Source organism: Castanea sativa, chromosome 7 (assembly GCF_040712315.1).
Source record: "Castanea sativa cultivar Marrone di Chiusa Pesio chromosome 7, ASM4071231v1".
In the NCBI taxonomy this organism is placed as follows: Eukaryota; Viridiplantae; Streptophyta; class Magnoliopsida; order Fagales; family Fagaceae; genus Castanea; species Castanea sativa.
The window spans coordinates 44,457,830-44,471,544 of record NC_134019.1 but is presented as its reverse complement, the minus strand read 5'-3'; the positions used below and the strand labels follow the sequence as shown (position 1 = coordinate 44,471,544).

At 34.4% G+C, this 13,715-nt stretch overlaps 1 protein-coding gene and 1 non-coding gene across 2 annotated transcripts; both read left to right on the top strand.

Annotated features, from left to right (window-relative positions):
- Nucleotides 1-4,361: 4,361 nt before the first annotated feature.
- Nucleotides 4,362-6,146, top strand: LOC142643811 (acetylserotonin O-methyltransferase-like). The gene is made up of 2 exons (XM_075818524.1): nucleotides 4,362-5,185; nucleotides 5,680-6,146. Exons 1-2 carry the CDS (start codon nucleotides 4,427-4,429, stop codon nucleotides 5,974-5,976), a joined length of 1,056 nt encoding a protein of 351 aa, XP_075674639.1. The 5' UTR covers nucleotides 4,362-4,426; the 3' UTR covers nucleotides 5,977-6,146.
- Nucleotides 6,147-6,389: 243 nt separating this feature from the next.
- LOC142605411 (U4 spliceosomal RNA) lies at nucleotides 6,390-6,542 on the top strand. The gene has a single exon (XR_012839036.1). It is a non-coding gene; the product is annotated as a U4 spliceosomal RNA (small nuclear RNA).
- The last annotated feature ends 7,173 nt before the right edge of the window (nucleotides 6,543-13,715 follow it).

Genomic DNA, 13,715 nt, shown 5'->3' with positions numbered 1-13,715 from the left:
ATTTTTAAGGTCAACATTGTTTCTATTTCTTGCCCTCCTATTATTATTTCTCAAAAAGTTTCTAAAGTTCTTAGCATGATAAGCAATCTCAGTAGATGAGAGTTCATCATCAAATCTACAATCATCAATAGATTTTAAAGCCATAGATTTGGATTTATTAGTTTTTGGTAAGTCAAATTCACAGGACTGAAGAGATCCTACAAGTTCATCTACAAGGATAGAATCAACATCTTAACTTTCAGTTATGGCAATCACTTTAGGTCTAAAATGTTCATTTAATAATCTAAGAATTTTCCCAACAATTTTAGGTTGATCATATACTTCACCCAAATTAAAATCAGAATCGACAACATTATTCAACTTAGCATAGAATTCATCAAAAGATTCATCATTAGACATTCTAATACTTTCAAATTTAGATGTCAACTGCTGCAATTTATTGATTTTTACTGCCTTAATGCCTTCATGCACAGTTTGCAAGATGTTCCAAGCAACGTGAGCAATCTCCACATTTGAGATCCTCTTAAATTCTTCCATGGAAACAATATTGAATATCTCATTCATAGCCTTACTATTAAAGCTTGCTTTCCTTTTGGGCAGTAGTCCATTCACCAATAGTAGTGGTTGGCTTTTCCCAACCATTCTCAACAGACAGCCACACTCTCTCATCAACGAATTTCAAAAAGGCTTTCACCTTAACCTTCTAGTAAGCATAGTTATTTCTATCAAAGTGTGGGAGGGTCACAAGAGAGTGATCATGTTCCATGACAGCAAGAGTCAAGGATCAAGGATCAACTCTAGGTTAAGAAACCTAAGAACAAGAGCTAACCCGCTCCGATACCACTTGTTTGTTCGTTTAGACCCCTTAAACAGATTGTTTAACCTAATTTATTAACCAAGTGATTACTTAGATTAATTTTCAGATCTAGGTTAAACACAAATAAATCATATCATGCAAAGATGCAGAAAAGTAAATAACACCACGATATGATGACCTAGGAAAACTAATAAAGCAAACCATTTCAAGGTAAAAACCTGGAGAGGATTTAACCTAACTATCCTCAAGGTAGACCAAATCCACTATAAGAGAATTGATATTTTTACAATTAGATTTAACCCTAAATTTATTGCTAACTCATGTAGTAATTTACTTACACAACCACATGCAAACTTTGAATCCATGGACTCTTTCTCTTATTGGATTTACACCAACACAAGCCACCTTGCTTGTGACTTTGAGATTACACTCAAAGGTTTCAGATCACCATCAGTAATGATCTTGATGCAGCAACTATGTTCTACAACTCTTGATTGTAGTTCTTGCTCTGGTAGACTCTTGTGTAGTTAGAAGATACAAAACCTCTCAGATCTCACAAAGAGTAACACACAAGTCTCTCAAAAAGTCTTCAAAACATGACTAGGGTTTCCTTTTTATATGTAGAGAAGTTTAGATGAAACTCTAAACGTTTTCTTAAGCTTGGGCCTATTTAAAATTCTACAAAAAAAAATATGCCTGCAATTCTCGATCTATCGAGCCTAATTCTCAATCGGTCAAGCAAGGTAGAATCAAACTCCCTTTTTCTATACTCAGATGGACTTGAACCTTGAAACACCCACTTTTAAGCATTGCCTAAAACCTATACGAGACATGTTTTCTTCTCGATTTGCCAATACAATACAAATGTGCTTCTAAATATTTAAATCTAAATCTTCAGAACCTGACATTAACTTACATAGGTCCTAACTTCTAATCAAAGATATGTGTTCTTATGAACAAAGATAGAAAAAATCTTAAAATGGTACACCAATTGACTAATATCCAACTCATATCTTAATATTCCATTTTCCTATCCAATCCAAAACCGTTATAGGTATGGTTCTTGTTAAATATGCTATTATGGATGCGGAAGCGAAAGCATAAAGTATAGAACACAATAACACAAGAGGATACGTGGTTCAGCCTAACGGCCTACATCCACGGAGGAAACCCTAAAGGGCTACATCAATAATATATTAGAGTGTAGAACAAATCCTGTGTTACAATGAACCATAACATGTGTATATATAGTAGACTAAACCCTAAACTAATAGACTTCTAGTACAAGTAGGAAACTTGGCTTGCACACAAAGTAGAATTAGGCTTGGGCTTATGCTAATGAGCTATATATCTCTAACACCCCCTCTCAAACTCAAGATGGAAACTTGATGAAATCTTGAGATTTGATTAGGTTGAAAAGATCTATTGAATGAAGTTTGGCTCTGTGACGGTGGCTTGAGAAAGACAATGGTCTTGCAGTGTTGATGCGACTTCTAACGGTGACATGACTATACCGGAGAATTTTGACGGCAGCAGTAGAAAACCAAAGAAGATGAACGCAGCGAAGAAACACCGAGGAATACAAAGATTGCTCTTAATACACCGTAAGAACAGAAAACCATGGCCATAGGAAAGCAGCTCTGATACCATGTTAAATATTAGCATTGATACACTATGTTGGATATGTTATTATGGATGCGGAAGCGAAAGCATAAAGTATAGAACACAATAACACAAGAGGATTACGTGGTTCAGCCTAACGGCCTACATCCACGGAGGAAACCCTAAAGGGCTACATCAATAATATATTAGAGTGTAGAACAAATCCTGTGTTACAATGAACCATAACATGTGTATATATAGTAGACTAAACCCTAAACTAATAGACTTCTAGTACAAGTAGGAAACTTGGCTTGCACACAAAGTAGAATTAGACTTGGGCTTATGCTAATGAGCTATATATCTCTAACAGTTCTAATCAAGATGCGTGTTTCCATTAAACGAGATGGGATGTTCTAGAGAATATAGGAAGCTTATGTGCAGGTAGTGAAATACCCGGTTGTCGAGTCATTCAGCGAATGATTCCTAGTTCGATCCAAAAGGTAGAAATTCCTTAGAAACGACTGGGAGCTCTAGCCCATTTCTATTTCCTGGGGACTCTCGAGAAAGAGAAAGGATCAAGCTATATATATATAAATAAATATATATATATATATATATATATATATATATATATATATATTTATAAGTTATTGGCCAACAAAAGATACTTGAAAGAGCCAGTAAAAATCGAACAATTAATCTGTCTGATATCATCATGCATTTGGCGCTTGATAATATCCATATCTGACTAAAGGATTTGGAATCAATAAACAAACAATAAAAAATTTTAAGCACATGCAATACCGGTTTTACCAGAAACACGCCGTACATCAGCCAACGAAACTAAAGCACATTTGGTTCTCAACAGTGATGCAGCCCTGGACATCAGATGCCCATTGAAGCCAAACGTGTGGTTTGCTATATTGATTAATCTAGATAGTGTAATCACTAGCTACGTGATTCATCAAGTTACAAAACTATATGGAATTTTAGCCAATTGGAAAATTGTACAAATATTAAGCAAGATAAGTATTAGATTGTCTCAAGCATCTTATAAGGTTAACATTAATAGGTTCTTAAATTATCTATCTTGTATAAATATTAAGCAAGATATATATGTATTAGATTGTCTCAAGCATCTTATAGTTAACATTAGCAGGTTCTTAAATAATCTCTCTAAAAATAATTAGTAGGTTCTGTTTAGTTCAACTAGTATAATTTCTAGTCCTTGGATAAGGGACTTATGATCAATTCACCTTCACCAAAAATATATTTATTGTTGTCTTAATCTAATGGTAATGGACAATTATCATGGATCAAACATTAGAAGCTTAAATCCTATCATATCTATAAAATGAACATTTTTTTTGGATAGAAATCAAATTGTATTAATAGAATTTAAAACCGCGTGCAAAGACGGTAGCCTCTCATAATACAGACCAAAATTATCATGAAATAACAACATACATATGTTCACAGGTGAACAATCAAAAAGCATAAAATCTTGGCTTGAATTTGATCTCTTTCTAGCCAAAGCATTTACACATTATTTGCTACACGAACAAGAATTTGGTTAACAATGGTCCTACAAACACAACTTTAGCATCAATCTCTATCTCAACTACCAAAAGGATTAAACTAATACAAAGCATCAAACCACTCCTAAGAGCCCAAAACCCAGGCATCAACACTAGATGCTACCCCGATAGACCAGGTGAAATAAGACTAACATTATGTGTTAATATGAAAAGCACTAAACACATTCCCCACCCACTCTTTTTTTTAAATATAAATAAAGCAATACCACTCCAAAATAGAAACCAAAGTCTATATTGCTGGATTACCACAAAAGCAATAAAAAATAGAAAAATAATAGTGAAAGGATCTCAGTGGTATCTTTATTTCTATTTTGCAAAGGCTCTTTCCTTTTATATATGTGGCCATTCAACCTGAAATGTCACAAGTATCAACACAACTATAAGTAAAAGATTGCTCAAACTGAGAGAGATGGAAAAAACACAAAGAGAGGAAAAATGGAACGAGGAAGAACAAGCAGAAGTGGATATCTGGAAATACATATTTGGGTTCACAGAAATGGCTGTAGTCAAGTGTGCCATTGATCTTGGGATAGCTGATGCCATTGAAAGCCATGGAAGCCCCATGACACTCTCTGAGTTGTCATCAACTCTAGGATGTGCTCCTTCTCCTCTTTACCGCATTATGAGGTTCCTAATGCACCGAGGAATATTCAAGGGGAAACTCACTAGCCAAGGCTCCCCAGGTTATGCACAAACACCTCTATCTCGTCGTTTGATGAAACATGGAGAACATAGCATGGCTGCTTTGATTTTGCTAGAGAGTAGCCCAGTGATGCTGACACCATGGCTTAGTCTAAGTGCACGTGTTCTAGCCGATGGTACTTCATCATTTGAGGTGGCACATGGTGAAGATATATGGAGCTATTCAGCGTCAAATCCTGCTCACGGCCAACTCATCAATGAAGCAATGGCTTGTGATGCTAGGGTGATAGTGCCAGCAATGATTCACGGTTGCCCTGAGGTGTTTGATGGGCTTAGCAGTTTGGTCGACGTGGGTGGGGGAAATGGAAAAACTTTGAAGGTGTTGGTTAAGGCATTTCCATGGCTTCGAGGCATCAACTTTGATCAACCTCATGTTGTATCTGTTGCAGGAGTGATTAGTGGAGTTGAAAATGTTGGGGGTGACATGTTTGAAAGTGTTCCAAAGGCTGATGCAGCTTTCCTGAAGGTAGGGTCCGAAAAGAAAATATTATCTTTAACAGTAAAACTAAAGTTTCTTAGAACTTATATCTTAAGTTTTTCAATAAATTCAACTAAACAGTTAGATTAACCAATAAATCACATAGTTGAATTTACTGTCATTAAAGAAAGATAATATTGTTTATGTTGCATTGGACCATTGCGGTTAATGCATGCACCCATAGTTGAATTTATTTGGAGATAAAAATAAATAAAATAGAAAATAACCATACCTAAAGTTTTGGTCATTTACTTAGCTCATTTACCTAGCTGCGATATTTACTTAAGTGTATACCATTACCTACTAGGTAAGACTGTTATTGGAATTATGAAGCACATATTATATATATAAAATTATTTGAAGCACACTAGATATAACTCTCGCAGCTCCTTGTATGGTACAATTATTGATAAGAAAAGGTTTTTATACTCTTAATGATGTTCAGCTCTTTTGATTATGAAATTGACCTTTATGAATTGCAGTGGGTCCTGCATGATTGGGGAGACAATGAGTGCATCCAAATCCTTAAAAAATGCAGAGAAGCTGTTCTGGAGAATAAAGGAAAGGTAATAATTGTTGATGCAGTGATTGAAGAAGCAGAAAAAGATAAGCTAACCGATGTGAAGCTAGCACTAGACATGGCGATGATGGCTCATACTAATAGGGGCAAAGAGAGGACATTGAAAGAATGGGGATCTGTTCTTGGGGAGGCTGGATTCAGTAGATACACAGTGAAAACCATTCATGCTGTGCAATCAGTAATTGAGGCATTTCCATAATCTATATGTTTAAGCAAAGGAACCTGGTGTTATTGTTTATCTCTAATTTTAAGTGGTAATAAGTCTATCAATGTTGTAATGGCTACTAAGAGAAGACCAGTTTTACTGTTTGAGTTGATGTAGGTCGCTTGGTTTTAATTGCAATCTATTACTATATGATTATGAAAATTTTCTTCTTTTTGTTTCTGCATCTGAATTCAATCCTAAGTAAAATTAATCTCATATTGTTTTATTGGTGAAAACTAACAAGTTGGTGGAAAAACACGTTTAGTTCATTAAGAAAATGCAATGAATAAAGGACAAAGAGAAACCAAACATATGGTTGCAGATGCAGTAGTCCCACATGGTTTGTGTATGACATACTGAGCTCTATTAGATAAATATAAAAATAGAGCAAAAGCATTAGGCTAAGCATCTTTGCGCTTGGGGCAATGACGCAGCTAGTGAGGTTCTAACCGAGGCACGTCTATTGCTGGTTGAAAACTATTTCCAAACCCCCTCTTAGGCCTGGGTTTAGCCTTGGCCTTTGAGAATTTCTAGAAGGGCTCCCTTTTCTGGGTAAAGTCCTACAATATCTAGTTCTCCAAACTTTTTGTCTCATTTATATAATGGGTCCGATTAATATGTGCCAAACACATATTAAGCTATTTATTTTTTAAAATATTTTTTTGAAAATTGAAAAAATATTTTTACAAATATGTTGGGTACAGATATTTTTACAAATTTATTTCATAGATTAGTAGCATATTTTTACATGAACTTTATTTCATGATTTTAATTTATGAAAACAATTCATGTGTACACACTGTAAATTGTGCCGTTTTTATCATACATCATTCATAACAAGCCACATCAAACAGTTGTTGCATCTCTGCACTAATTCATTTGAGGCCAACTTAACATATAAAGTTATTAGTAAATGCCTGGGTGGTGGTGTGAGTGTCCGCATCAATATACTGTTGTTTATCAAGAGTTATATGGTGAGGATTTATGGGGATGGGGAGTGGGCAGTCCCAGTAGGGTTTTATAATAGGTCCAAGTCGATGGGTCTGAAACAATATTTCCAACACCACACTAAAACTGGTCAGTCAATTAGATTGGCGCCTAAGGACATTGAATGCAGCCCCAGGACATTGAATGCAGCCCCAGGACATTGCCTTAGGGTAGAGCCAATGACAATCAAAACCATATCAATGTAATATATAAATTTGGTACCTCAAAAAAGAGGTCATGAGTGTGGCCACTACTCTTATTCACTCAAACCCTCATGCATAGTGTGCAACTGCTTGAGTAATAGTGGGACTTGTCACTACTCAAACTTACAACTTCTGAATTTGCAAACGTAATGGATTATAAGAGTTTCTTACCACTAAGCCAGGCACTTGGGTGGAGGTCATAATATAATGGTTGACCTAGTAATGTGGATCTTGTGACTAGGATTAATGGGTTTTTGTAACTTGTAGCATATTATATTGAAGATGGTTAACTAAAATCCATTATGTACCTTTCACAATTAATTATTTGCAATGCAATAGGTGTTATTCACCTTTTATGTGGCTTTGGCATACTGTTGTGGTTGTGATATCAGATACTAAAAGGCATCTTGATACAACTTGAAACTAAAAGCATCTGTTACCAGCTCTTACGTTAGGTGAATAATTATATGATAGAACACCGGAAAGTAACATATTTCACAGGGAATGCAAATCACAAACTGAACATTTCGCTATGCGAACATTTAAATTGAAATCATAATTCAAAATTACATAACATGATCTGCACATTTGATTTAAACCCTATGTTGCATCTTTAAATTCAAAAAATACATTTCCCTCCTATAAAGCCCTTAGCCTGAGGATTAAACAAAAACATCATTGTCTAACACCAATACACGCTAGCTAGCAAGGTCCACCATACTGATGAAAAGAAAGAGACACCCTTCCATCCCTCTTCACGGCTTGCATTCAAATAATTTGTAAGACAAATCAACACATGTTTAACTTATGCATCAAACTAATATGCCAACTATCAAGACATGCACATGCATGCCCAACACGTTTTAACATTATTATCTATGCATCACTTCTTCAACATCAACTTGATAATATAATATCTACATATTGGACCAGAACATGACAAAAGTCACAAAACACATGGGACCATACATAGCTTTAAAAAAAATAAAAAAAACCCTATCCAGACTATGTACATTTTGCGTAGATGAGTTACTTTCCTGTTATTATTACATCAGTTTGTGATTTTGTATATGATTGGTTCCACTAATTTTTTCTACAATATTTTTTCATTTAATATAATTTTAACAAGAGAGAAGAAATTAAGAAAAATTTCGTAATTTAACCTAACGGCCTATGTCTAATATAAAGTCCTAGGGGTTACATCTTTGATATATGATAAAATGTATTCTTTTGATACAAGGACTTCTTTATACAAAAGAATTATAGACAACATCCCAATTATTATTAGTAAAAACAAGTTGCTTTAATTCCTTGTGTATTTAATTTTCCTAATTCTTTGCTGTTGGAGTTGGTAGACTTGTCATATTTGTGTTCCTCTCTCTCTCTCTCTCTCTCTCCAATCAAACGGATCGCTATTCTTCTTCTTTTTTTTCCTTCTTGTTTTACACAATGCAATGCACCATTCCATCTTGACCTTGACATAATTACATTCAATACACTTATGGTTAACGTTTAATTTTTTTACCTTAATATCAGGATTTATTTGTTACACACTTACACCCCTAAACTATAGGGTTTAAAATGTAATTTTTCTTTTAGCACAAACCAACTCAAGAATTCTTAGAGTAAGAGATATAAAGTCCATTTTTCTTTTATAGAAGGTTAGAGGTCTAAGAATACATTTAAGTTAGATTAATAAGGATGGTATGAAGATGTAATTAGATGAGAACATTAGACCGAGTGTATGGGTTTACTTTTTAAGAAAAAAGGAGTATGGGTTTACATTTTAACTTACATAAATCCTAAATTCTAATCAAAGATATGGGTTTTCATGAACAAAGATAGTAAAAATCTTAAAACGGTATACCGATTGACTGAAATTCAACTCGTATCTTAATATTCAGTTCTCTTATCCAATCCATAGCACTGATAACAGTCATAGACTCGTAGGTATGGTTCTAATCAAGACGCTAGTTTCCATTAATGGTTATCTAGCCTATGAGAATCCTACAAGGGTCCCAAAACCAAGCAGTTAGCAAGAATGAGAGTGGGGAGTGGGTAAAACCTAGCCCATTCAGTAACTAATCTCTATATATTAAGAAAATTCGGAAAGTTAGTTATTACATTTTTTTTACTGTCAAAAGTACCTTTAATTTAATTAACTTATCATTATTCCTAAAACATAAGATATGGGGTTAAAACAGTAAATTGACAAAAATTATTAAAAAAAACTACCTATGTTTATAAAACTACCCTATATTCTATAAAACTTCTCATTACCCTGTGTACACAACCAAAACTACCCCATATTTTAAAATAAATAAAAAATTGGCCAAAAAAAAAAAAAACCTCATTGCACATACAATACGTGTGTGACAGGGCTAGTAGTGTATATATTACCAGCTTAATAAAAAAGAAGTGGGTTCTAGTTAGCTCAACTGATAAAGTCTCTGATGGTTAAATAAGAGATCTAGGATTCAAATCCTGTTTACATAAAAAATTGATTTGTGTTTTGGTCTGATAACAAATAGCTATCATTAAGAGTAGATATCATAGGTTGAAACTCTCTCAAAAAATAAAATTAAATGGGAAAAATTAAATTAAATTAAAAAATTTGAGAATGCTGGAAAAAATAAATTAAATAAGAAAAACTTGATGTACTTTTAAGATATGAAACATGGATTGAGATAATGCAATTGCACCATGCAATTCACCTCAACCCTCTCACAACATTTTTATGACTTTTTATTTTTGCTTTTTTACTTTTACTTTTTTAATTTTATTCACTTTTTATATTTAAAGGTTAAGATTCAATGTTGCATTTTACAACTTTAAATCTTAACCGTTCATACTAATAGCATCTGGTACAATACTCTAGATAGTGCAACTTATCTTAATCCATGGAACATATATACCAAGTTGGAAATTTTCAAATGTACTTTATTTATTGTATTTTATTTATTTTTGGCGTATTGATTATTTGATATTTATTCCATTTTTGGCAATTTCCAAATGCATCTGTTGTCTTGTAGTTTTATGGTACTGTTGCATATTATTATAAGTTACTGGCCGATAAAAGATGATTAAGGGTCAGTAAAACTAAAAATCGACTAATTAATATTCTATCCGATAATCATCATGCATTTGACGTTTGATACTATCCATGTCTGACTAAAAGATTTGGAATCAGTAAACAAACAATAAAAATGTTAGGTACAATCCATATACATGTTTTAACACTTGCCTCTAAAGGTTCTGAACAATGATGTAGCCCTGGACATCACGATGCCTATGGGAGCCAAATGTGGGGTTGCTATGTTGATTAATCTAGATAGTTTAATCACTACTTCTCAGCAGCAGCAACAACAACCAAAAAAAAAAAAAAAAAAGAGATGGTTTAATCATTACTTGATTCATCAAGTTACAAAACTAGCCCAATAGCATAGGCTCAACGAGTACTTTGAATGCAAGTCAAATCTCCTACTTGTACTACAAATCTATTAACTATAGTTAATGTGTTGTTACTCTAGAGTTTAACTTATTATATATTCCTATGTTGGGTTCATTATAACACTTGATTTATACTTCATTCTTGTTAATAAAGATATAGCATTTTAGGATTTTCCCAGTGGACATAAACCTTCAAATTGAACGACGTAACCTCATGTTCTTATGTTATCCTATTTAGAGCTAATATTTAACAAACTATATGAAATTTTAGCCAAGTGGAAAATTGTATAAATATCAAGCAAGATAAGTATTTGATTGTCTCAAGCATCTTATAAGGTAAATATTAGTAGGTTCTTGTTGATGACTCTTTTTTCTTTTTCACCCCACGTGACACTACTTCATTGGCAACCCATGTCACATTAACATATAGATTGGGCTCACACAATGAATCAAAGCTCACGGTCCATATCACCTCTCTTACATTCATGGTAAACGGCTTCTTTAACAAGAGCTCATATTTACACAAAATCATAACAAAACCCGAGGTACATTATCTCATCTTCGGCTTATAATCCAAGCTCATAAGTCTCTTCAGGGAAACTTTAGGAGTCGTGGTTTGGAGAGCCAAGAGATATGTTCAGTAAAATTCCAGCAGTTTAAAGTTGATAAAAGAAGCATGTTGCTTGGTATGCCTTCTCCAACTCCCTAAACTCTAACGAGTCTGTGTATAGCGGGTAACATATGATAAGCATCTCTTATCACGTAGCACTTAAAATGATAAAATTCTCTATTGCTCTTTTCCTAAACCTTAATATTCATCATATGACACATATTCAATATCTCCAGCCATCTAACTGCTGGGAATATAACTGCTCATTCAATCTCCAGCTGTTGCTATACAAATTTAGAAACTTCATTATATTATTCTACATAAATTTCACTACTGCTTTCAGCTAAAATCCAACTCAAACACGTGGCTTAAGCTGATTGACTATCCTTTATCTCCAACTATATGCAAAATATTCAATATATCTCTCATACCCAGTTGATGTCTGCCATAATCAGACCATATATTTTTCTGCCAGTTGCCAAAGCAGAGCATTAAATACTCTTCTTGCTCACCAAGATTATGTCACAATACAATGAGACCTCAACTAAATCTCTAAAGCTTCATTCACTTTCAACCAATGCTTCTATTACTTGCTAGAAATGTGTTGTAATGGAACCTTGCACCAAAAACACAAACACCCAAAAAAAAAAACATTTCCAACAGAACCCCAGCAATGCATTCAGCACTTGACACCTGGCTGGAAGTGATATCATCATCCATTTAATGCTAAAATCCCAGCTGCCAACTGCTATACCCAAAATAACAAGATACCCTTGAAAGAGATCTTACCATTTTTAGCCAAATCCATAAAGTAAATGCTGAATACCCTCTCCAGTAATTTGATATCACCCCAGCTAACCTCATTTGCTTCTGCCCAAAGCAACAGCTGTCTCATGACAACTGTCTCATAATAGCTGTCACAGCTTTTCTTGACAGCTGTGGCAACTTTTTCAAAGCAGATGTAACAGCTAACCCAGCAACCTGGGCATTACTTTTTTTTCCCCATTTGGCTAAAACCAAAACCAACTAAACTAACCATATTTTTCTTGCCAAAATATCTTCCTTTTCAGCTACTCTTTCCCCCAGCAGCTCTTACCCAAAATAGCAAGAACACCTTGAAGCTAAACTTACCATTTTTGCCCAAATCTTAAGATGGATTTTCTGAAGATTCATTGCTATTTGACAGATTTTGGCTGAGATTCTTTACTAAAATACCCCCTTAAACTCAACTTTAAATAGGACCCTTCATCAACACCTCAAGGGGGGGGACACAAAAAAGGGAGAAGAACTCTTTCACAAACCTCTCTATTCTCTCTCCCTAAGCTCTAAATGAAGTTCTGAGTTTTTAGTTTCAAAATCAAGAACTAAACTCTTCAGCTCTTAGCTCATAAATGCCTTCATAAGCCCTCATCCATCCTCCAGCAAAACAGCAGAAAATCCCAGCAGTACATACCAGCAGAAAAGCCCAGCAGTAAATTCCAACAACATTGCTAAACACACTGCAGGACTATTACCACTCTTATACTCATTCTCCCACTCTTCATACTCATAAAATAGACCTATCTTATTGCTCCCATCTCCAAATACTTAAACACATCTCCATACTCTTCTCTTACAAAAATCTTTCCTCTTGGAAAGCAATCTCTACAACTCCTCCAACGGTTGTAATCTCATATTTTTACTATCTTTAACTACCATATCTCTCATACTTCTATATACCATACATATTACAAATATTACATCCCACAAAACATCTCTTTCTCCACTTCTCTTACACAATCTCATACACATTTACTACACCATTACATATAACACACCACACTCTGTTACACTCGGGAGTTCTACTATTTTGCTACTTATAAACACATCAATACTCTTCTCTATCTCTCTTATAAAAGCCCTTCTCATGAAAGATATAAACTTTTATTATTAAAGTCTTTCTCCTAGAAGGCACCAAGATCTCATATCAAAGCCCTACTCATGGAAGGCACAAATCCATCTTACATAAGGCCCTTCTCTTAGAAGACACAAATACTCTATACAAAAGCCCTTCTAGTGGAAGGCAACACTATTCATAGCTTCACAACAACTAAAAGAGCATTATCAAGGGAAAAACTCATTTAAGTGCATGATAAGAAGGGCAAGCTTAACCAGCCCCTACACACAACTAGGTATACTCTCTCTCTCCCTCCAGTTGCACCCATTTTTCCCCCTTAATCTCAAAGTTATCATGGCAAACTACCTCTCTACCGCTGGTGTCACTCTACTGGGATATCATCAGCTCATAGAAGTTGTACAGCTGGGCTATAAACTATATAAAGATAAGTGATTTTGCTTCCTCATCTTTAAATTTACATTATTGAGTACATGATTACTTCACATTTAAATACATATCATTTTATTCCAACTACTATTACAACTATTAACCAAGGCTTAAACTCATTTAAATGCTTGATAAGAGGGGCAAGCTTAACTAGCATCTA

Excerpts from the sequence above, each read along its gene's own strand:
- LOC142643811 (XM_075818524.1), top strand. The coding sequence starts at position 4,427 with ATGGAAAAAACACAAAGAGAGGAAAAATGGAACGAGGAAGAACAAGCA. Across the intron at positions 5,186-5,679 it reads CTGATGCAGCTTTCCTGAAG|TGGGTCCTGCATGATTGGGG; the intron begins GTAGGGTCCGAA and ends TATGAATTGCAG.